We start from the raw sequence: 25,185 nt of genomic DNA, 5'->3' as shown, positions 1-25,185 counted from the left end.
ATATTTAAATAAACCAATTCTCCATATTATAAAGTTATAATTTAAATCTCATCCAAATAAACTTCATAATAAAATATGTATTTAATTGTATCCAATACAATTAATATTTTTCCTTATAAATTTGAACATTTCAAATGTCTCTTAAGATCCAATGACCCAAGATTAATTATTAAACTCTTTAATTAAATTAACATTCATTCATTAACTACAAACCACTATAAACCCGTAGTTGAACTCTTATGCACGGTAAGATAAGTTATGTCTATGGATGTAATCAGTATAAGCAATGTCTATTCTTCACGAGTTGCTCATAATTACAACTGGGTCAAAATATCTGTTTCTCCCATGTAATTATATCTTTTTGCTTAGATACCATTGATTTCTCTAATAAACAATTAGTTTATGGTCCAATCATAAACTAAGTCTCTCTTGGACCGGTGAAAGAGTGGGCCCCTTACTCAAGACCTAAATCAGCATTTATAATTACTCATCTACTAGCCTTATGCGAGAATGACTAAATTTCATCTTGTGAAGTTATGTTTCCAACTTCCTATTTAGTCAAATCCTCAAAATGGTAGGCTTATTGAGTCAGCAACTCGAGCCATTCTCACCAATGCAAATCAAAGGATTAACCTTACAAACAAGAGTTCATAAATCAATGAGGATTGAAATCAAGTCGCACATAATCATCCTATGAAATATTAATCTCATGGATTAATGAATTTACAACAAAAGATTAAATATTTTATGGTCAGGTCTCATACAAACTCTGTGTATATGATACTCCACTCACATGGTGCTACATGAACTATCTGGATCAAATCATTTGTAGCTATTACAAAGTGGATCGTATCCATAATGTCACTAGGATAAGGCACCCAACCTTAGTCATATACTATAGACCTTTTAAGTTATTTTCTTAACATGATCCACTTGTATGTTAACTACATACATACTCAAGACTTCATGCAATAACAAATTATTTTTTTGTTAATGGATAAATTAATATTAATAATTAAATCAATCAGCTAATAAATTACGTGGCTTTAGGGTGTAAATCCCAACGTGAGACTAGCAATGACTTCATGCCAACTACATATCGTTGTGGCATGCACATCGTGGTCATTGTGTGGAAGGAAATGTAATAGATGTGCCAACTGTATCAGAAGACTATTTACCTTGATACGACTCAATTACAAGAAGATATATCACATTTAATGGTGCTTATTATTATTTCATGGTAAGAATTTTATTTTATTTTTCAATTATATTGTATGATTATTATTTTATAATAATTTTTTCTTCATACAGAATAATTTGTTGAAGATGTAAAACAATATTCAGTGCAACATAATTTACCAAAGTTAGGTTAAATGTGTGTGATGTATTGTAAGTATAGAAGATACCATTCAACAGACACTAGACTTTGTGTTGCCGACATTGATAGGAGACATGTTTGTCGTAGACGCCAACGACAACAGGTCGAGAATACCAAAGCAACATGTTGACCCAATATCTCTCATAGCTAATGATCCACTTCCAGCTGCTCCTGGACACTTACTAGGAGTTCAAGCAGACATCGCATCGAGTTCTCTAGTCATCAACAAAAGTATTATGCACCTGACGAATTTTCGTCTATTGTCATCCAACAAGATATTGATGGTGTGACTCATCATCAACTACATTTTGAGGTTTTTGTACCTCAACATAGTTGACATGAGAGAAGACGACTACCGTGTGGCACATGAGTTTCTATTGACTTGTAATTGATAGTTTTGACTTTAGATATATTTTTATTTAAATATAATTTAATTAATCATTTTTCCTATTGTGTGTCAATTACATGTTTTAATGTTTTATAAACATAAACAAAAAAAAAATTAAACTCAATTTCTTAGGCAACATTTAAACTTTAAAAAAAAAAAAAACAAAAAGCAAAATTCATTTACTGGTACACGGGTTTCACGAAGTTGCTGAAGGGAATCATGGACCCGTACATGATTTTCTTACCCCAATTTTGTCAAAACTTTCTACTTGGACCCTAAACAAGACATTTGCTTTTTAAACCACATTGTTTTCATAAAAAATAAAATAAAATTTATCACCATCTTATTTTTGTCATTTATTAAAAAAAAAAAAAAACCACCATTATTTGTGGAATTATCCAAAAATGAGTATGAGAGAACTTTGAGATAAATTAGAGAAAAAAAATGAGAGAGTGGAATAGAAGTAATGGAATTGATTAGAATGAAAGATGAGTGGAATAGATGAGTTCCACATTATCTTAATTTTGGCAACTTCCGCTATGACATGTCCGTCCTTGTATCGTTATCACTGCCAAATAGAAGAAGATTGGTCCACTAATTTAATGGATAGCCAACAACCACACATAGAAGTTGTCATTTTTGGTGAGGGTTTCTGTGGGACGAGTCAAAAGACTTACTAAAAATGTGGAATCTTGGTATGGTTTTGTTAATGTTGGTGTTCTTCTTGAGTTTCCATTTATTTGGATTAGCATTTGCTGGTGCTGATGATGATTACACCAGATCTGATTTTCCTCCTCGTTTTGTTTTTGGCTCCGGCACCTCTGCTTACCAGGTTTTCTTCTTTCTTCAGTTTCTTACATATGAAAACATTTATTTAAAACTGTTGAACAATACGAAACTGACTTGGTTCGGATGTGTTCGCTGTAAAGGTAGAGGGAGCTGCCAATGAAGATGGTAGGACACCAAGCATTTGGGATTCTTATACTCATTCTGGTATGTCTATTCGTTCTCAACTTCCCTTTTTTCCCCTTCTTTTATTTCCTACAATGATGGCATGTGTTAAGGTCACCAGTTTACCCATTTATTCTGGCTTGTGCTGCACTTAACTTACAATACTTTTAATACTTCTCCCTACTTCTGGTTTGAACATAGAATCTACTACTTTGATATCATGTTTAAGTAAGTCATTAACCAACCAAAAACTTTAAACTAATCGATTACTTCAAACTTCACCCTCATCATTGGATCAACCTAAATCCAATAGACCTAAGGTATCGTTTGGATCTTGACTGAGCCGGCCCAACCTTCAATAGTTAAGCTCATGGCCCAACCATTGGACTTGATTTGATGGGTCAAAGTTTGGGTTGAGCTTCGATCGGGCTTAGACTATCTCGACGAGCTTGGGCCAAATATCGTTTAAACAGGCCGGCTCCTTGACCAACCCAACATTTAGAATTGTGATCTACATCCAATTCAATAATAAATTGGTTGAACTGGACTGAACCGATCAAACTTTGACTTTGGATCAAGCCTAGACTTGGTTTGGGTCGATCTTTGGGCTTTCAGGCCCATTTATAAGACTAATCTAAAATTAGATTTTATTTGAAATGAGTTTCTAATTGCTTAAATACTTTTTCAAGCATGTTTAGAAAGTCATTCTGGAGAGACCCTTAATCTATATCGATACTTTAACCATATGATATTTATTCAATATTGTAGATGGACCGGGAGGAAATGGTGACATAGCATGTGATGGATACCATAAATATAAGGTCTGCATTAGATTATTATTGTTATGTTTTAGTTGCATTTCTTGTTAATTTCTTGGTCCAAGCATGGTTCATATAGTTTATTAGCTTTTAAGTTAATCATGTTTGTTAATGTAGGAAGATGTGAAATTGATGGTGGATATTGGACTTGATGCTTATAAATTTTCCATCTCATGGTCAAGACTTATTCCAAGTAATAATACTACCACAAGTCTTTCTCTACTTTTTAAAGATGAAGAGAACCAAATTGAACAGTTTTGTTTGTTTTTTCAGATGGAAGAGGACCTGTAAATCCAAAGGGCTTGGAATACTACAACAATCTCATTAATGAACTAATTACCTATGGTTAAAATGACAATTTTATCAGTTTCAAAGTTGAAATTATTCTTCATAATGTTCTTTGCTTTGATTCAATCTTCTTATGTGATTAAATAGGCATCCAACCACATGTGACTTTATTCAACTTTGATCTTCCACAAGAACTTGAAGATGAATATGGAGGATGGGTTAGTCCAAAGATTATGTAAGAAAATTACAACAATGTTCCCTGCATCTTTATCTGTTTCAATTCTGCCCCTTCAATGTAAAAAATCTTTCCTTTTTGTATTCAAATGATGTGAATGCAGAGAAGACTTCACAGCCTATGCAGAATTATGCTTCAAAGAATTTGGAGATAGAGTATTGTATTGGAGTACCATAAATGAGCCTAATGTGTTTGCTGATGGAGGATATGATTTAGGATTTACGCCACCTCAGCGCTGTTCAGCTCCATTTGGATTAAGAAATTGCTCTTTTGGCAACTCCACAACTGAGCCATACCTAGTTGTGCATCATGCTCTATTGGCCCATGCATCAACTTCAGCTTTGTACAAGAAAAACTATAAAGTATGTATCCAATTTCTCATTATCGTTCTTTGAATTTTGAAAAGTAAGTTTATAGACATTATTTCTGCCTTCCAGATTCTTTATTTTGTCATTTTCTATTGAATCCAAGCCAAGTTTTAAAAACTAGAAAAAGAACTAGCCTTTTAGGCCCGATACATTGAATATATAACCATCCAATTTTTGTTTTGGTTTTTGAATGTTAAGCTTACAAACACAAATTCTACCATAAAGACTACTTCTAAGTTTTGCCTATGGATTTCTTTATTTTGTTATCAAGTTTTTAAGGGTATTTCAAAGTATAAGCCAAGTTTTGAAAACTTAAAAAAAATAATAATAAAAGTAGTTTTTAAAAAATTAAAAAGAAATGGGAAGAGAAATTTAGATATGAATTCAAATATTGCCTTGTTGAAATTGTAATTTAGCCCTAAGGGCGTTTTGGTCGTTTTATGGTGTCTACAGTCTAGGGTTTCTTACTCTTTGGTTATTTATACCTGTCCCTGTAATGTGTACTGTGTATCTGAATTAAAATAAAAAAAACTCTTATCGTGGTTTTTTCTCCCTGGTCTAGGGTTTTCCACGTAACTCTGGTGTTTTTTTTTTTTCTATCCTAACTTTTCAAGATGGTATCAGAGCATGATGATGAGAATGCCGCTAGAATAGAAGAGATTCAGTCATCAACTCTAGCAGGGGATGGAACTCCAGGGGACTCACAGTGCTGAAATTAGGGCTATCGTCGACCAATATCTACGGTTATTACTTGGACAGATTCAAATCCAACACACGGGACAACAGCTTCTCATTGATCCAACAATCACTACCATCGGAGGACCTCCGTCGTTGCCGTTGATGACTTCAACCAGACTCGAACACCTTCTGTCGTTCCAACCTAGACACGAACACCTGCTGTCGAAAACTCCATTGTTCTAGCTGCCAATCGTTACCAATCGCAGCCCAGACACAATCGGTGGAGGATTTCCAGGTCAGTTGTCCTCTCACCTTTCGTCTTTTCCCCCTTCGTCTTCTCTACTCAGCTCCTCGACCCTCCATCCCTCAATGAATCCAAACCAGACCTCGGCCTACCTTGATCTACCCAACCTTTCGAACTTGCCCGACCTCTCGATCTACCTGAACCCACCAAACCAAATGATCCACCCGAACCAGCCGGTCCAGCCAAACCAACCGGTCCAGCCGAACCCGATTCAACCAAACCCAGTCTAGCCCAACCCATTACAACAAGCTTTTTTCTCCCACCTTTTACCCTCTAGTCAACCGGCTCCTCAAGTTGCTTTTCCCACACCGGCAGAAACCATATCATCAGGGGTTTATAGGCAGAAACAACCTACAACGATTTTTAATGATCGTTAGCATTCAACAGAATCTGGCAAATTTGCAGCAGCAGATTTCTGCGCTTGGGACAATCATTAGATCTGCGACCAATCCGTCAACTGATTTTCTACCAGATACATACCCAAGAGTTCCGTTATGTTCAGAAACTCCGGTAATTGTTTACCCTACTTTACCTTTCGCAAACATTATGTCCGGTTCTGTAGGCAATTCTGCAGGAATTTCTATCGGCGAAAAACTTAATGGCCAGAACTATATTTCTTGGTCACAATCTGTGAGGATGGTTCTCGAGGGATGACACAAGTTCGAGTATCTAACAAGGGAGATACCCAAACCAAATCCTAGGGATCCTTAGGAACGTAAATGAAAGGGGAAGGATTCTCTCTTCTGCTCAATTTTAATAAACAATATGGAATGCCAGATCGGGAAGCCTCTTCTTTACTTAGCTTCGGCTCGAGATATCTGAGAAGCTGTCCAGAAGCTTTATTTGAAGAGGCAGAATGCTTCACGCCTTTATACATTAAGAAAACAAGTGCATGATTGCAAGTAGAGAACTCTTAATGTAACATCCTATTTCAATAAATTATCACTATTGTGGAAAGAAATGGATCTGTGTCGAGAAATAGTTCGAAATTGCCCAGTCGACAGGGTTCAGTATTCAAAGATTGAAGAGGTTGACTGCGTATATGATTTTTTAGCTGGCTTAAACCCGAAATTTAATGGTGTTGAGAGTCGAATTTTGGGACAAAGACCAATGTCGTCCCTGATGGAAGTTTGCTCAGAGGTCAGATTGGAAAAGGATCGAACTAATGCTATGAATGGTACAATGACTAATGCGTTAGACTCTGTTGGGTTTGGAGTCAAGTCATCTGGATCAAAGAATGACAAACAGAGTGGAAAGACCCCTCCAAATTGTGAACATTGTAAGAAACCGAGACATACAAAAGATCAATACTGGAAATTACATGGTCGATCTCCAAATGGCAAGCGACATCCTTCAAACAATAAATCTAAGTCCAGTCGAGCCTTCATTGGTGAAATAGTTGATGGTGCTCCTCCAGGTACGAGCCAAGTGGATCCAGGTACAGTTGGAACCGGCAATATTGTCCAATCAAGTACTCCTCATTCCTTTAGTTTCTTTGCTGAGGGAGATAAATCCTGGATCCTTGATTCCGGAGCAACGAACTATCTAACTGGATCATCTGATCAATTCCTCTCCTATTATCCAAGTGCTGAAAATGAGATAATAAAAATTGCAGATGGGTCATTTGCTCTTGTTGCTAGAAAGGATCACTTATCTCCAATTCAAGGACTGATTTTACTGAATATCTTACATGTGCCAAAGATATTTTATAATTTTCTATCAGTCAGTAAGTTAACCAGACATTTGAACTGCAAAGTCGTGTTTTCACCAGATAATGTTTCGTTTCAGGACCTAAGCTTGAGGAAGTTGATTGACACTATCCAACACAATAAGGGGCTCTATTTCCTCTCCGAGGATGCTTCTTCTAGGAGTTTATCTAGCTCTTGTTTACTTTCTTCTCTTACTATTTCTGAAACTGATTTCTTATTATGGCATTTTCATCTTGGATATCCAAACTTTCATTATATGAAATATCTATTTCCCCAGTTATTTCAAAATGTGAATGTATCATCTTTGTCGTGTGATGTTTGTATTCATGCAAAACAGTCTAGGGCGTCTTTTACCTCACAACCCTACAAACCTTCCTGGTCCTTCCACCTGATACAAGTGACGTTTGGGGTCTGTCAAATGTCACAACGGTGTCAAGTAAATGATAGTTCGTCACCTTCATAGATGATCACAACCGTCTTACATGGGTGTTCTTTCTTACAGACAAGTCTAAAGTGACGGCGGTCTTTCAACAGTTTTACACCACCGTCGAAACCCAGTTCAATACCAAAATTGTCATTCTTCAAAGTGACAATGGGTGTGAATTTGTTAATCAGTCCCTTCGTGGGTTTTTAGACTCTAAAGGCATCGTCCACCAAAATTCCTGTGCCTATACTCCTCAGCAAAATAGGGTGGCCGAACGGAAAAATCGCCACCTCATTGAAGTAGCCTGATCCCTCATGATACCTACATCTTTACCCTCGTATCTATGGAGAGATGTTGTACTTACTGCAGCTCATCTCATCAATCGGATGCCCTCCCGTGTGCTCAAATTCCAAACCCCCTTAGAGCATTTTAAAGAATCTATCTCGTCCACTCGCCTTTTCCCAGATGTTCCTCTTCGAGTGTTTGGGTGCACCGTTTTCGTTCATAATCACAGTCCTCACCAGAGTAAGTTTGCTCCTAGGGCCTAAAAAATGTGTCTTTGTTGAGTATCCGCTCCATCAACGAGGCTACAAGTGCTTTCAGCCTTCCTCTCGATTACCATGGATGCCACATTTCTAAAGGACAAACCCTTCTTTCCCGCTAGTCCTCTTCAGGAGGAGACTTCGAGTGAAGAGACTAACACTTCCACCTACTCTGTTTTGTTAGACCTGTTTCCTAAACCTATCCCTGAAACAAATGAGTTTGTCCTTCCTACAAAATAAGTGCCTTAGATAACTTACTATAGGAAGCATCTCCGAAAGGAAATAGTTCCGGAAATTAGTCCCTCTGTTGCTCTACCAAAAGGTGTTCGAGAGTCAGAATGGGAACCGTCTCAAGCTCAAGGTACCCCTAGTAATGATGACAATGAGTATGTTGAAGGATGTAGAGAACTCTGGCGACGTCCGGGATGATGGTAGTAATGAAGCGCCAAGTGGTGCTCAAGGGACTGAAAATGAACAACAGTTAGGTACAGATGAACAGGCAGACAAGATCAGTGAGATTGATGCTACCTTGGATTTATCAATAGCTCTGTGAAAAGGTATAAGGTCATGCACCAAACACTCTATGAAAAGTTTCTTGTCTTACAGTAACCTGTCTACGAGATTTAGAGCTTTCACCACCAGCCTGGATACTGTGATGGTTCCAGGCAATGTGCACAAGGCTCTGGAAATTCCTGAATGGCGAGCTGCAATTATGGAGGAAATACGGGCTCTTGAGACTAACAAAACGTGGGATCTGGTTAGTCTTCCGAGGGTCACAAAACAATAGGGTGTAAGTAGGTTTTTACTGTCAAATACAAGTAAGATGGAACTCTCGACAGATATAAGGCTAGATTGGTTGCAAAAGGATTCATTCAGATGTTTGGCGTGGATTACTCAGAAACTTTCTCACCTGTGGCAAAACTTACACTATTCGTGTTCTCCTCTCCATGGTTGTTAACCAAGACTGGCCCCTACATCAGTTGGATGTGAAAAATGCTTTTCTAAACGGTAAGCTAGAAGAATAGGTATAAATGAACCCACCTCTAGGTTTTGAAGCACAGTTCGGCAATCAGGTTTACAAATTTAAAAATTAAAAAAAAAAAAAAAAAAAAACTTGTATGGCCTGAAACAGTCCCCTAGAGTCTGGTTCGATCAGTTCACCACCTTTGTTAAATCTCAGTGGTTTGTTTAAGGACATTTAGATCACACCTTGTTCACTTAGAAGTTAGCACCAGAAAAAATAGTTGTCTTGATTGTCTATGTTGACGATATTATACTGTAAGGGGATGATTCAGCAGAGATTGATAGGTTGAAACGACAAATGGCAGATGAGTTTGAGATCAAAGATCTCGGTGACTTGAGATATTTCCTAGGAGTGGAGGTAGCAAGATCAAAGGAAGGGATCTCAGTGTCTCAAAGGAAATACACTCAATATTTGGTAAGAGAGACTGGAATGACAGAGTGTAAATCGGCAGATACACCTGTAGAAGCCAACTTCAATCTAATAGAGCCAGTAGATGATGTTCTTGTGAACAAAGAGAGATATCAACGGCTTGTGAGGAAACTGATATATCTTTCGCATACCAGACCTGATATATCATATGCAGTTAGCTTGGTCAGTCAGTTTATGCAGACTCCGTATGAAAGACATATGGAGGCAGTTACACGAATTCTGAGGTATCTGAAGTCTTCTCCTGGAAAGGGCTTGGTTTTCAGAAAGCATGATAAAAGGTGCATCGAGGCTTACAAAAATTCAGACTGGGCTGGTTCTGTTATAGATAGAAAGTCCGCCTTAGGATACTGTACTTTTGTATGGGAAAATTTTGTTACCTGGAGAAGTAAGAAGTAAGGTGTCGTGGCCAAAAGCAGTGTCGAAGCCGAATACAGGGCTATGAGCTTGGGTATATGTGAAGATATTTGGTTGAAGAAGGTTCTGGTAGATCTACATCAAGAAAGTCATGGCCCGATGAGACTTTACTGGGATAACAAGGCTGCCATTAATATTGCAAACAATTCAGTTCAACATGACAGAACCAAATACATTGAGATTGACCGACACTTCATCAAAGAAAAACTGGATAACTGTAGCATTTGCATTTCTTATGTTCCGTCCAATCAACAAGTTGCGGATGTTCTCACCAAAGGGTTACCTGGACAGACTTTTGACACCTGTATTTGCAAGTTGAGTCTCATTGACATCTATGCCCCAACCTGAAGGGGAGTGTTGAAATTGTAATTTAGCCCTAAGGGCATTTTGGTCTTTTTATGTGGTATCTGCAGTCTAGGGTTTCTTACTGTTTGGTTAATTATACCTATCCCTATAATGTGTATTGTGTATCTGAATTACAATAAAAAAACTCTTATCGTGGTTTTTTCTCCCTGGTCTAGGATTTTCCACGTAACTCTAGTGTTTTTTCTTTTCTATCCTAACTTTTCAAGAAAGACTATTGTAAAGAAATTGGAAAAAAACTAAAATATGGTCATCAAACGTGGTCTTGAAAATTTGTTTTTGTTTTTAGAATTCGGTAATTAAGAATTCCATTGTTTCTTTGAAAAGACACAAACAAACTATGGTAAAGAAATTGTGAAAGAAAAAGTATAAATTTTCAAAAACTAAAGGATGTTAATTATGAGTTTATAGAAAAGAAAACATAATTATGCTACAACTCTTTGGAAACAAAAACAGGACAAACAACAGGGTTTTATAGGATTCAACTTGTATACAACACACTATGTTCCTTTGACTGACTCAGAAGAAGATGCAAATGCTGTTCAAAGGGCCACTGCATTCCTTATTAATTGGTAACTACTCTTGCAAAAACAGACATTATGCTTACATCTTGAAAAAAATAGTGTTGTTTTACCAGCTTTACTTCGAGTATATAATCTATGTCTTCGAAGTAATTAAAATGTGATTCTGTGTTTAGTTGGATTGGATTAAAGCACTTTCAAACCCAACTCAATTATTCAAATTGTAAGTTTCTTCAACCCAAACAATCCAACTCATAAAATTTTCATTTATTTGAACCCAATCCAATCCAAAACCGTATCATATGCACTTGGATTCTTCATGTCATTGATTTTTTTGAACACTTGTTTAAATACACTCGTTGATCTCAAATAATGCAGGGTCCTCCATCCATTAGTTTTTGGAGATTATCCTAATTTGATGAAGGACATTGTTGGTTTAAGGATGCCAATTTTTACAAAGGCTGAGAAGGAGCTAGTGAAAGGGTCTTGTGATTTCATAGGGATCATATATTACTATAGAATTCATGTGAAGGATAAACCTCCCAGTCAAATCCTGGAAACTAGAGACTATCATGCTGATGTGGCAGTACAACTTTTAAGTATGTTTCCTGACCATAATCTAATATATATATAAGCACAATCTAATTTATATAAGCTAATCATTCTTTGCTTTGATAAAATTCATAAATATTCTTTTTGGCCACCAGTTGAGTTTGATATATATATATATATATAAGAAAATTATATTAACTTCTTGCAACTCTTTGACACAACAGGCATGGAAGATGAAAGAGCACCTGAGGTGAGAGTTGGGTCTTTATGGCTCCCTGTGGTAACCATTTGGTTTTTTAAAAATTAAGTTTATTCTCTCTTAATTTCTTACGATCTTTTACATCTTTCTTAAGTAAACGAATTGAATACTTTACCAAAATTAAAAATAAGGATGGGGCCTTTCCCCCGACTCTGAAGAAAGCCGTCAAGAAAAATGGACAACTCCCGACGATAAACCGTCAGGATTTAAAGGTTTATCCTGACGGTCAACCATCGGGATTTGACTATTAGTCTGACGGTTTTTTAGCCGTCGGGATGAAGTAATTTATTTCGATGGTGCGAGTGTCGTCAGGCATTTTACTTTCGCCTGACGGTGACAAGGACCGTCAGGATATATCTATCGCCCGATGGTTGGAGTATCGTCGGGCTATGTCCTTGACCCCGATGGTCTCTAGCCACTGTCGAGATATCTTTAAATCTCGACGGTTACTAGTCATCGTCAGGATTTCTTTGCCCGACCCCTGTACCGTCGAGATATATCTTTTAGCATCAGGATTATACATTTAAACAGATATCATACCTATTTAAATCTGTTTATTTATTTATTTTTTTTAGATCTGTTTTTTTTTTTTCAAATGTCATACTTGTTTGAATCTTACAAATATCAATCAAACTAAAATAAGATTGCCAAAATGAAGTAAATGTCCATAATAGATTAATAATATATAGAAAACACGTTTGTATCTACAACCTTAATCCAAGAATTTCTATAACATCCACAATTTCTTAATCCAAAAAAACATTACATGATAACAAAGTAACATTAACCTTTCCTAAATCCAAAATAATATTAACAAAAATCTATAATCTAAATACATTTGCCGAGAGATGCATTTTCAACAAAAATCTCCAGATACCTACAAAATATAAATTTTAAATAAGTTTAATGTTCAATATACTATATACCAATCTCAATTAAACAAACCAACTTACTTCAATCATAAACAAACCAAAAAACTAAGAAACCAACTAAGAATATTAATGAATTGAACTCAATCATAAACAGACTAATTTAACTAAATTATAAACAAACCAAGAAACCAACTTACCTCAATCATAAACAAACCTAAAAACAAACTTACCTAAATCATAAAGAAACCAACTTACCTCAATCATAAACTCAACAAACTAACTCAATCATAACTTAAACTTAAACATACTTGTACTTAAATATAGATATGCAATCAACTGACAAACTAACTTAAACAAGCTAACTTACACAATCAACTAAAACATCCCCCCTCCCCTCACCCCCAAAATTATTCTCAATCGTAATATACAAACCAACTGAAACACATATCTATACGTTTATGTTGTTACCATAACTACAGGATAACAGCATACATAATCATCTAATTTAGTATAAAATGAAATTCAAACTCAACTTCAGAACATTAACTATACTTTACATAACTATACGTTTATGTTGTTACCGTAACTGTAGGATAAAAATATACACAATCTTATAATTAAGTTTACTACAAAAGTCAAAGAGCTCATATCTAGTTCGATCTATCTTTCATGAGTTATAAGAGCATAGCTTTCATATCATTCATCTCATATTATCTTTTGGCGTCCTATTCATCTAATCTAGCCAATCTAGACTTTAAGGATTCTATCTCTTGTTGTTGCTCCTCTATAATTCTTGATGAAGATGCACTGGACGATGATCCCTCTATATTTTCTCACTTTTCTACCCTTTGGTGTCCTATCAAGGCCCACTCCTGCGCCCAACATCTGCTCACATATTTCTTCATCCGATATTCGTTCAGCCCTTCTTGGGTGGAGGATTCTCTCAACTCAACCATTTGACTCTACATCAATAATTAAGACTAATTATTGTATGACAATTTTATATGAATAAAGTTACATTGAAGAATAAAAACTTACATATGCATCATTCGTAGTCTGATTAACAAACGAGTTATCACTTCTACAGTGTGTTTGCTTAAATAAGTCCACTAGGTCCATTGTTTGACCGTTGGATCCCGCGATTTTGCATACTCCGATAATTATCACGCTCAATACTATGATAGCGTACTCCATTAATAATGCATCCACTGTATAAGCGCACTTCTGAACATGGCCCCATCGCTAGTGAATATATGTCATTAGACATATCTCCATTTTCACGCAATGAAAGAACTTGTTAAAAAGTAATGTCACTCGTCATTAGTAGTCAATTGAATTTTTATTGGTCTTTTAAACTCATACTTACATGAGATTTGAACCAATTAGGAAAGCCTCGTTGGTGCCTTCTGTATAAATCATTCTGACTTTAAGCTTCATGTCGAATTAGTCTCGAATATTACTTAGAAGTAAGAGACGTGTCTCGATTTTATATTTCACACTTTGTATCAAAATAATCAATTACAATAGAATGTTCAAAACTTACGTTCGATAAGATTTAATTTCCATGCAATTGTTCAAGATGTATCAATGTGCACTGCATTTCTCTTCTCTCGATAGTGTCCTTACTCTTGGTGCTCCTAATGGTCGTGCATTTTGTCTAAACATCAATTCACCACATATCTCATCCTCCGGAAGTCTATCATCATTTCTTTCATTTCTATTGAACCTTGTCTTAATTCCAGTTATGTACAAAGAACAAAATTCCAACGATTCATTCATTATATATACTTTTACTATAGAACCCTCAAGACGTACTTTGTTTCTTACATATTGTTTCAATGTTCGTAAGCTTCTTTCAATAGGGTACATCCAACTATAACTAATTGGACCTGCAACTTTTGTTTCATAGGGAAAATGGATTGCTAGGTGCACCATTACATCAAAAAATGTCGGTGGAAATATTTTTTCTAACTTACAAAGTATGATTATAATGTCTCTTTGTAATCGATCCAAATCTCCTATAGATATTGTTTTTGCACATAGATCACAGAAAAATTTGCATAACTCAACGACAATAGTGGACACGTCTTTTTTCAAGTATGCTCGAATACCAATTGTAAGAAGCCTCTAAAGTAGAAGATGAAAGTCGTGAGTTTTTAGCCCCCATAGCTTTCCATCTTTCTCACTCACACATCTTGATATATTGGATACAAACCCATCAGGAAGTTTGACCGATTTCATCCACTTACAGAATGCAACCTTGTCATTAGTAGTCAATGCATATGCAACGTGTGGCTTTACAACTTTGTCAACTATTTTTTGCAGGTGTAGTTTTTTTCATATATTTAGATCTTCTAAATCCAAACAAGCATTAGTTGTATCCTTATTCTTTCCTTCAATATTTAACAATGTGCCTACCAAATTATCACAATATTCTTTTAATATGCATAACATCCAACTTATGACTCAATAAAAGTTTCGACCAATATGGAAGTTGGAAAAATATACTTTTTTTATTCCAATCATAAACTTCGTTTTCGTTTTTATCACGTTTCTCTAGATGTTTGCTAAGCATGGGAAAGTTTAACAAGTTCACCTTTCGTAAGATATCTTCTCCATCCATGTCAACTGGGGGAGGTCTACGTTCCACTTTTCCATCAGATTGTTTGCTTTTGCGCCAACTGTGATTATCTGGAAGATAATGTTGATGCCCCATAAAATATTGTTTTTCTCTTAGCCTCATTGATGATGTATCCTCTTTACAAATAGGGCATGCTTGGTAACCGTACTCAATCTAGATAGGTTACCATATGTAGGAAAGTCGTTAATAGTTCACAATAAGCAAGCACATAGTTGAAAGTATTCATTGCTAACACAATCATAAGTGTGCACACCATCATTTCATAACTCCTTTAACTCTTCAATCAATGGCTATAAGTAAATATCAATTGCTTTTCTAGGAGATTTTGGATCGGGTATAAGAAGGGAGACAATGAAATTTGTCTCTTTCATGCATTTCCAAGGTGGAAAATTGTAAGGAATGAGCACCATTGGCCACATTATATGAAATACTCATATTCCTGGATGGATTGAATCCATCTGAAGCTAGTCCTAAACGAACATTACGTGGGTTTGAAGCAAACTAAAAAAACTCACGATCAAAATGCTTCCACCCTTCCGCATCACCTGGATGTCGCAACACTCCATTAGTTTCAATATTTTATCTTTATGCCACCTCATTTCAGGTGCAATATGCTTAGATCCAAACAATTGCTTCAATCTTGGTATTAAAAGAAAATGTCGTAAAATTTTATGTGGAATCTTTTTACTTTTTCTAGATTCAACTTTGTACCGAGATTCACCACATATTGTACACTATTGCAAATCAACAAATTCTTTCCAATATAGGATGCAATCGTATTTTCAAGCATGAATACACTCAAACTAAGTCCTAAGTCTCGTAATTTTCTTTTAGCTTCATAAAATGAACTAGGTATAGATGCTCCAACGGGTAACAAATCAAACGACTTGTTAGTCCAACTACTAAGAACCTTAATATGCATCAACTTCACCAAGAACAATAATAACGAGAAATTTGTACAACCAGGATACAACTGGTTGCGAGCTTCATTCATTAAGTCTTCAAATAAGTTTGAATTGTTATCTCTTTCTTGGGCATTGGTGTGCATCTTATCCTCGTTTTCTTCTTCCTTTACATCAGCAATTGGACACTCTAGATCCTTTATAATATTCTAAATTTCATTTTCTTTATCTATAACATTCATCTCTGTCGTACTTAATCCATCATCATGTGTCGATTGAGATATCTGACTCTCGTATCCCCTAGACAAGTCGATTAAATCTCCATGATATACCCATTGATGATAAGATAGAGAAATTCCATTCATGAATAAATGTCATTCAACTCCATCTATTGGCTCCCACCTAGCATTCATACATTTTCTGCATGGACATCTTGTTTTTCCCGACTTATTAACATGAAGTTTTGCAACATCAAGGAATCGATATATTCCTTTTGCATACTCAATTGATAACTTATTCCTAATCTTAATCCGCTCTTTATCTATACTTAATAATATATGTGATAAGTTAAACCTGTATGATTTAAACAATTAATTATATTAGAACATATAGTTCCAATTTCTCAATTTTAATTTCATTTCATTTACTCTTATTCCTCTTTTGATATTATACAATTTTCTCTTATAAAAGTAGATCTAAGGGTAGAAAGGCTTGAGATGTTTGGAGATAGTTTCAAAATCTTAGTCGAAGTCCTAGAGGTTAAAAATTTAGGCACCATTAATAGTTATATGGTTTTTATTTTTGAAAATTAAGATGGTTATATGGTAGAAAGGCTTGAGATATTTAGCTCCATATATGTATGAAGAATAGGTAGTTCAGCAACCCAAAAATGACAAAATCAATGTTCAAAGACCCAGAAAAAATTATCTAAGATTGAATCACAAAGAATAGAAAATCAGACTATTTTTCTTAAAGACATTCTAAGTAAACATTCACATGCAATCCCATTACAAGATTCTATTGTTTAATAAGAGAACCATGTTGCACTAAATAGTCCATGGGAGTAACGAAGGGAGATTCCTCAAATAACAAAACACAGAAAGAATAAAGAAAGAGAAACTAAAGAATATGAAAACATCCCCAACTAAAGAATACATTTTGAGAATGTCAATTCAACGATAAGCTTATCAAATAGTGCTACCTTGGAGAATAAGCAATTGTGAAAATGATATTTTCAAGTAATAAATTATTGTTATTATTATTAGATAAGATATTGAAAACCCATTAAAAATAAAATGAACTCATTACTTTCCATCCAGCTTCCAATTATTGACCCAGAAGAACATTCCACCCAACAAACTTTTTCGAGAGAGAAGAAGGAAAATGACTTGAAATACACCATAGAAGAAAAGTCACAAATGAGATGTTTAGGGCATTAAATTGTTATTATAATATGTGCAATATAATAGTTTGATACATTATAATAGTCTATGTTTGAAAAAGAAATGATGAGTAAGAAATATTAAGCACCGTAATAAATATGAATTTGAAATAGTAATATTGTAGTTACTTGAAGCCTCAATAACAAATGTACACTGGTCTGAAATTGGGTGAAAAGAATGAGATTCATAGATATGGTTGGAAGAATGGCCATCGGACCCTAAAGAGAAACTCAAAAACTTTTGCCAACATACAAAAACTAATTTTAAACATAACAATTAAACTCAAGATAATAATCAAAACGATAAACATAACAATCGTACTGAGCAAAACTTTTCAAAATTAATTACACATACAAAAATTCATAAATGTTACAAAATAATGTACACTCATATAAATATGGTTTTTCAACTTCTTAGTTCTAAAGTACTTAGTTAATGCTAGAAGAGTTTAGCCACATTAGTGAACAAATATTCATTTCGTTAAAGAAGAATACAATTCAATTTTACTTATACAACAAGGAAGAAAAAAGCTAAGAAATGTAAAGCTCCATAACTTCACTCATAAAGTAGGGCAAAGGGAGAAAGACAATGATATCATTGAACTCTAAACCAAAATCCAAATATAAATATGTACAAAGCGCATGTTTATAGGAAGAATAGTAATGAACAAAACTTTATAAGCAAAGTCTAGAAGCACACAACCAAGAGCAGAAAAATAGCTAATTTATCATGCAACTATGCGTGTGCGTGCTCGTCCATTTGAATTTATGTGTTTTCTTTGGGTATGCAAGTATTTGTGTTTGTATGGATATATTTACATACTATCAGCTTCAAAATATAAAGTTTGGTCCTCCCACATCCTACATATTGTCGAAAATATATATATATATATATATATATATATAAAACGTATATCCTAATATCCAACCAGCTCAAAAATGAAGACAAAGTAGAAAAACTAGTGAAGGGAAAGAAAAAAGTTACCTGTCCGGCGAGGGAGAAATCGGAGATGGCGTGCAGACGGAACTCGAGGGGGACTGGACGGCGGTGGATGAACAAAATCGAGGGAGAAATCGGAGAAGAAACGGCGTGCGGACGAACGAATGGCGAGCTCGAGAACGGAGAGAACGGACGGCGAGAGAGAACGAATGGATGGTGAGAGAGAACGGCGTGCGAACGAAGAAGAAGAAATCGGGAAGAAGAAGAATCAGGGAAAATGGAGACGGGGAGCTCGAGCGTCATTTATTTCGAGATAACTATCAGGATATAGTTATTGACAACCATCAGCATAACTTTGCAATCCCGACGGTGTTCTGACACAATCGTTGGCCAAAATTCCCCAAATTCCTAAAAGATTCTTAGAACGCCCGACGGTTGACCGAAAATCGTCGGGGAATTTAACATTAGCCAACAATTAGGACTGACCGTCGGTAGTTTTAACTTTATCCCGATGGTCCTCGTCAAACCGTAGGGATAAACTTAATAATTGTCGACGGGTCCTAACCGTCGGGCCAACTTGCAACTCCTGACAATTTTCTGACATGACCATCGGCTAAAGTTCCTCAAATTCCCAAATGAATCTTTATATATTTAATAGAACACCTGACGGTTGAGTGAAAATCATCAGAAGTTCCAAGTTCAGTTGACGGTTAGAAAAGCCCATCGACAATTCTTAAACTTATCCCGACGGTCCTTGTCCACCCGTCTACTAAAGTACCCCAAATTCTTATAAAAAAAAATTATATTTATATTACAACTTAGAATACCCGACGCTTACGCGGAACTGTCAGGTGTTAATATAAACTCACGATGGTTCAACGCCATCGTCGGGCTAACTTTACAAATTCCAATAGATGGTTTTTATATACTGCACACCTCGCCCGACGGTTGATTGATCACCGTCGGTCTTAAATAAGAATTCCCGACGGTTTTTGCTGACCGTCGGGAGAAAGTAACAGGCCCAACGGTCAAATAGAACCGTCGGACGAAAGTGCAATAAGCCCGACGGTTTCTTAGAAGACCATCGGGAGGATTTAAAATCTCGACGGTTTATTAGTAAATCATCAAGATAAATGTTTATGCCAACCCCGTATATCCACCGTCAGGATAGGTTGAAACTGCCGACTCTTTTTTGGTCGTCAGGAGAAATATCATCGGGAATAACCAAAATTCTTGTAATGAATGTTAGGGATATTGAAACCATCCACATATACCTATAACGATATGTCTAATAGTTTCATTTTTGAAATCACTCAAAAGGCTTCATACAATTGAAGATATTGTCTGTGGCTTATGTATCCATGATCTTTCCCTTATCTAGCTAAGATGTGAAATTTTGGTTGCATTCTCAACAATTCTCCCCTCAAATGAAACACTTTCAAGCTAATTCTCTTCAAATAGTCATCCTTCCACATTTATCTTGAGCAATCACTTTTAAACAGGTCAACTCCTTTTTGTAGAAGCACATCCGTTATCCCATTAGCTCAACTTCGGATCTCCACCATGACTATATTTTTTTTTAGACTCACGACTTCTTTATTCGATACTTGAGGATTATATTAACATTATTGTTAAGTCAAGGACATGACTACAATGTCACGTGCATATTTTCAAAATGGTATGATATTGTATATTTTCGGTATAAGCTTTTATGATTTTAGTTTTTTAACCATCCAAAAGAACTCATACAATTAGATATATATTGTGTTTGACTTATGTACCCCATGATTTGCCATTTATTGGCTGGTCACATCCTCAACAAAAGATCTATTAAAAAATTTGTTAACACAAAATTGAAAGTTTAAAACTATATTAGGCGCACAATCTTTTGAAGGTTCTAAGACTTATCAGACATGTAAAGACCTATTGACACAACATTAAATATAGTTCTTATGTTTTTGTTTAAAGATATATTAGATACAAAATTTGAAAGCATTGTCAGACCTGTAATCTAATTCCATGTCATCCATTACCATGCAGGGCCTTCAAGAATTAATACAATACTTAAATCAAGTTTATGGCAATCTTCCTATGTATATCTATGAAAATGGTATCTCTCTCTCCAACCATGACAAAGAAAGTTCTATTTCTGAAGCTATGCCAAAAGAAAAATTCTCCATGATATCTGAAAATGTTAATTTATAACTTCATTTTGAATTAATTACACTTTGGTTTGAATGTTATATGTCCTATTAATTAGGTCTTTCATTGAAGAGAAATTCATCCTTGGAAGATGGGCAAAGGGTGGAATACATGCAAAGCCACATTGCAGTAGTTCTTAATGCTTTGAGGTAAAAATGAAACTCACATAGATTTATACACATTCAATTTATTATTGTGTTTTAAAAAACTGTTCTTGATTTGAATACCCTGTTGATATTAATTGATAGAGTTTCCTGTATAGATGCATTTTTGAGTTGTAGTTTGAAATTGATGCAGGAATGGTTCAAATGTAAAAGGGTATTTCACATGGTCATTTCTTGATGTGTACGAGTTATTAAGTGGCTATAGTACTGGCTATGGATTGATCTACGTAGATTTGGATGATCCAGATTTGAAAAGATATCCCAAATTATCTGCAAAGTGGTACTCTAATTTTTTGAAAGGAAAAGCTGCTTCTTTAGATGGAGTTTTGCAACTCCAAAACAATCATGGTGTGCAGTGAACCACCAAATTTTAGGATATATATATGAAATATTTATTTTGTGTATTTGCCTATCCATCTTTGTACACCATCTTATCCCATAGATTGAGAAATCTCTCCCGCTTTAAAAAATATATGGGTTACTTCAATCGTTGTCAATTACTTTTGAGATAGAACTCCAATATTATGTGACAAGTATCTCTAAGTTTTTAATGGAATAAAATATTTTATACTCTTTTGTAAATGGTAAGATACATAGCATTCTCGAACTCCATTATATCTAATATGATTTCCTTTTGAATTTGTATCTTTATGGTACAAGATTATCGTTAATTGAGCCAAACTTTGTCAAAGTGTGCGATGGTTTTTTTTTTTTTTTTTGGAATTGACGATATTGTACTTGACAAATAACTATAGTGTTGTGAAAATTATATATGACCATGTTATACTTATTTTATGAGACGTTTGGATCTTGATAATCTCAAGATATTTTAAGAATTTATGTTCCAGAGTATATCCTAATATTATTATAATGATCAGGATTATCGATTTTTTTTTCAAAAACTAACTATATGTTTCAGCGGCATTTGTGAGTGTGTCACTGCTACTGCTCTTTCATTGGCACATTACCATTACACTAAAAGTTTCCTTTAGCAACGTGCATGTGTCATTGAATGATAAGTTTTAGTGATATGCACAACTTTCGTTGCTAAAATTTAGCACTATGCAGATACAGAGAAAGATGGACTTGTAGGAGCTTCTTTTTGTAAAGATTCTGGGAATTGGGAAGATGGATTTCAACAGAGAGAAATTTCTGTAAAGTTGAGAGAGATCTCAATTCTTCTGGAGAGTAAAAACAACCTCCGTATATACAGACCACCTATATTTTATAGAGAGAGAGGATTACTTTCCCACCCTCTTCCCTCTCCCTATTCCCTGCAACACAGGAGAGTTATTTAATTACTTTGGATTAAATTAATATATAAATAACTAAATTTAATTAAATAAATAATTATTAGATTAATTGATTGAGTGATTGAGTGATTTAATTAAATATCTCATATTTAATCAAATGAATATTTGAATCATATTCAAATGTTTATTTCTCTATTCAAATGTTTGTTTCTCTTATAATCTATCGTTTTAATATGAATTTCATTCATATTAGCTTTTAACCTATGGTTTTAATATGAATTTAGTTCATATTAACTTTTAACCTATAGTTTTAATATGAATTTAGTTCATATTAATTAATCTTCCATATTATATAGTTTAATTCAAAATTAACTATATTATAATGTATCTATATACATTAACTTAATTGTATTATAACGTGTTATTCCCTAAGTTAATTTGAACACTTTAAATTATTCTTTTAAAACATTAGTCTTTGTTTTAGTTGTAAGCTAGTAGAGAGACCTAATGAACTTACAGATTATAAGTTTCAATAATTCGAGATTAATTAGTTACTTCATAATTAATTAATCAATATTCATCAACCATAAGGAAAACCACTATAGATCCTTAGGTGCACTCTTTTGTACTTAGCACATGTTGTGTCCATTGATATAATCACTTCATATAAGTCGATACTTCACGAGTTATTCATAATTACAACTGGATTAAATGTTCATTTTGCCCCTGTAAATCATCTCTGTATCCTTAAGTACCATTGATATTCTAAAGAACAATTTGTTTAGGGTCCAACCATAAACCAAATCTTTCTCGGATCAATGAGAGGGTTGGCTCCATTGTTCAAGTCTTGGAGTCATCACTTAAGGAAATTACTCATCTACTTACCCTATACGAGAAGGAGTGAATTCCATCTTGTTAAATTACGTTTCTAGCTTCCTTTTTTTATCAAGTCTCCAAAATAGTAGGCATATTGAGTCAGCAACTCGGGGCACTCTCACCCATACAAATCAGAGGACGAGCCCTCATAGGCAAGAGTTCATAACTCACTCAAGATTAAAATCAAGTTATATATGATCATCCTCTAAAATATTAATCTCTTTAATTAACAGAGTCATAGAGAGAGATTAATTATTCAGTAGTCCAGTCTTATACAAACTCATTGTACATGATATCCCCATTCACATGTCTCCATATGAACGATTTAGATTATATTGTTAGTAATATTTATAAAGTGAGCCATATTCATAATATTACCAAGATAAGGCACCCAACTTTATCCATCTATTATAGATTCTTCAAGTTATTACATGAACATAATCCATTATATGTCAACTACATAATGTTCAGTTTCATGCAAATAACCTTGAATTTTCCTTTATTGGATATAGTTATGAAAACTAAAGACATGATATAAAATAACAAATTATTTTATTACATTTGAAATTTATTTATATATTTACAGACCACGAATTTAGGGCATAAAACCCAACACCTCACTCTTTGAATGGTCATCGGGTAGGGTTAAAGGCACATAGTAAATTTTTGTTAAAGGGTAGTTCTCTTGAGCACTTTTTTCATTTTCCCATCTTGTTCGTTGTGTAGTAATACATGATATGGATACATATTTCTAGGAAGATTGATGGGTGAGGGATAGATCCCTATGCTCTATGTATCATTGTTTTTCTTCTTTTTAATTTCTTGGTTTGGTCAAGGAGTTCAATTTCCTTCTCATATGGTTTTCATCATTTGTTGTTTGATAGGAAAGCAACGAATGTTGTCTCTCTTTTATCCTTGATTGAAAAGGTTACTTTTAGGATTGGGAGCAAATGGACACTTTTTTTTTAATCATAATCCTTTAGAATGCTTCTCTTACGAGTCCTAAATTAAGTTCTTTACCAGACAAGTTTTACTTGGTCGTGTGAACACTTCGGATCGACTTTTGAGAGAGATGTCTTCATTAATGGATTCATTTTGTTGTATTCTTTGTTGATATTCAAAGGAAGATATGGTTCACTGATAACTTGTAGAAATACAAGTTCTTGTAGCCTTTTATTTCAAATAATTTAGGAAAATAAAAAGAAAGTGTGATAACTTGAAGTGAATTCATAAAAATAATTCAAGCTATGCGATCACGTTTTTACAAGAGATAATCTCCTGGAATTTATAATTTATAAATTTTGACATTTTTTGACGCATGATTTGGTTAAAAAGAAGTAAACGCCTCTTGAAAGACGAAAGTTGCATCCTTGATCGCAAAGGTAAAGAAAGGCGATACAAAATTACACGTGTAGACAAACCACACGATGAAGATTGAAGTACAACGACGGTGTGGTTGGCAAACTGTCAAATCACAAAGCAAGTTGATAGCCGACTTTAGCTCAAGCATGCCAGATTAAATGAATCTATGACAGGATCATTCAGTGTAGTAAGGCAAGGAATTAAATGTAAAAGTATCATATCATCATTGAAGAGATGCGGAAGATACACTTTTTGACACCTATAAACAGCACATAGCAACTCATGCAAAATATAGAGACTTTACAAGAGATTGCGAAAGTTCTGTCAAAATACTTCCATCTTCAACCTCTTAACTTCACATTGAAGATTCTAAGTGAGAGCTTAGTCTCTTCTCTAGAAAATGAGAGATTTTTCACCCTTCATCTCGAGAGTAATCACCAGTAGTAGATAGCATTAGAGCCCAAAGGAGCAAGAGATTGCAACTAGCAACTCGACATCTCTTTCTATCACTCTTACTCTTGTCTTTCATTCATACTTCGTATTAAAAATCACGTTTGAGAACTCTATTATTTTTAATATGAATATGATTACCACGCATTTCATTTCACTCCTGTTCTCTGTCGCTTTCATCATATGCAACTAAATTTTCAATAGGTTAAGAAGATAAACTAACATTTTCCAAAAGCATGTCTACATAAAAGTTCATCTTGTTTAATCTACATTTAACTCTATGCCTAACTCAGTGAGAACTTGATTAGGTAACAAGTAGTCAACTGCTCGATAGAGTAAGTGACTTAGACTCCATTAAACAAGCATTTAATTAGCTTTAGAGATAAAGTTAGATCTTTTGTGAAAAATTAACTTAGCATGCATTCTAAAGATAGAAC

General features: G+C 34.7%; 1 protein-coding gene across 4 annotated transcripts; it reads left to right on the top strand.

Moving 5' to 3' along the window:
- The first annotated feature begins 2,346 nt into the window (after positions 1 to 2,346).
- LOC120091720 (beta-glucosidase 11-like) lies at positions 2,347 to 21,389 on the top strand. Of its 4 annotated transcripts, none has more exons than XM_039049830.2 (13): positions 2,347 to 2,598; positions 2,696 to 2,759; positions 3,486 to 3,538; positions 3,653 to 3,728; positions 3,809 to 3,880; positions 3,971 to 4,058; positions 4,162 to 4,420; positions 10,770 to 10,885; positions 11,213 to 11,433; positions 11,611 to 11,666; positions 20,482 to 20,551; positions 20,702 to 20,792; positions 20,941 to 21,389. In XM_039049830.2, the coding sequence occupies exons 1-13, from the start codon at positions 2,449 to 2,451 to the stop codon at positions 21,164 to 21,166; spliced, it is 1,542 nt and encodes a 513-aa protein (XP_038905758.2). In that variant the 5' UTR covers positions 2,347 to 2,448; the 3' UTR covers positions 21,167 to 21,389. The 4 variants fall into 4 exon arrangements, with proteins under 4 accessions (XP_038905758.2, XP_090163749.1, XP_038905759.2 ...); XM_039049831.2 differs by having other exon boundaries at positions 2,356 to 2,598; positions 11,611 to 11,636; XM_039049833.2 differs by lacking the exon at positions 2,347 to 2,598 and having other exon boundaries at positions 2,690 to 2,759; positions 3,657 to 3,728.
- The last annotated feature ends 3,796 nt before the right edge of the window (positions 21,390 to 25,185 follow it).

The sequence above is a fragment of the Benincasa hispida genome, chromosome 11, assembly GCF_027475165.1.
Source record: "Benincasa hispida cultivar pf3 chromosome 11, pf3_genome.v1.1, whole genome shotgun sequence".
Taxonomy (NCBI): domain Eukaryota; kingdom Viridiplantae; phylum Streptophyta; class Magnoliopsida; order Cucurbitales; family Cucurbitaceae; genus Benincasa; species Benincasa hispida.
Note: the sequence above shows the minus strand (reverse complement) of the source record. Positions and strands in the feature narration are given on the sequence as shown.

Bases quoted from the DNA above. Each gene is read 5' to 3' on its own strand.
- LOC120091720 (XM_039049830.2), top strand. From the start codon at position 2,449: ATGTGGAATCTTGGTATGGTTTTGTTAATGTTGGTGTTCTTCTTGAGT. The intron at 3,881-3,970 runs GTTAAAATGACA...GTGATTAAATAG, and splicing joins TAATGAACTAATTACCTATG to GCATCCAACCACATGTGACT. The intron at 11,434-11,610 runs GTATGTTTCCTG...TTGACACAACAG, and splicing joins TGTGGCAGTACAACTTTTAA to GCATGGAAGATGAAAGAGCA.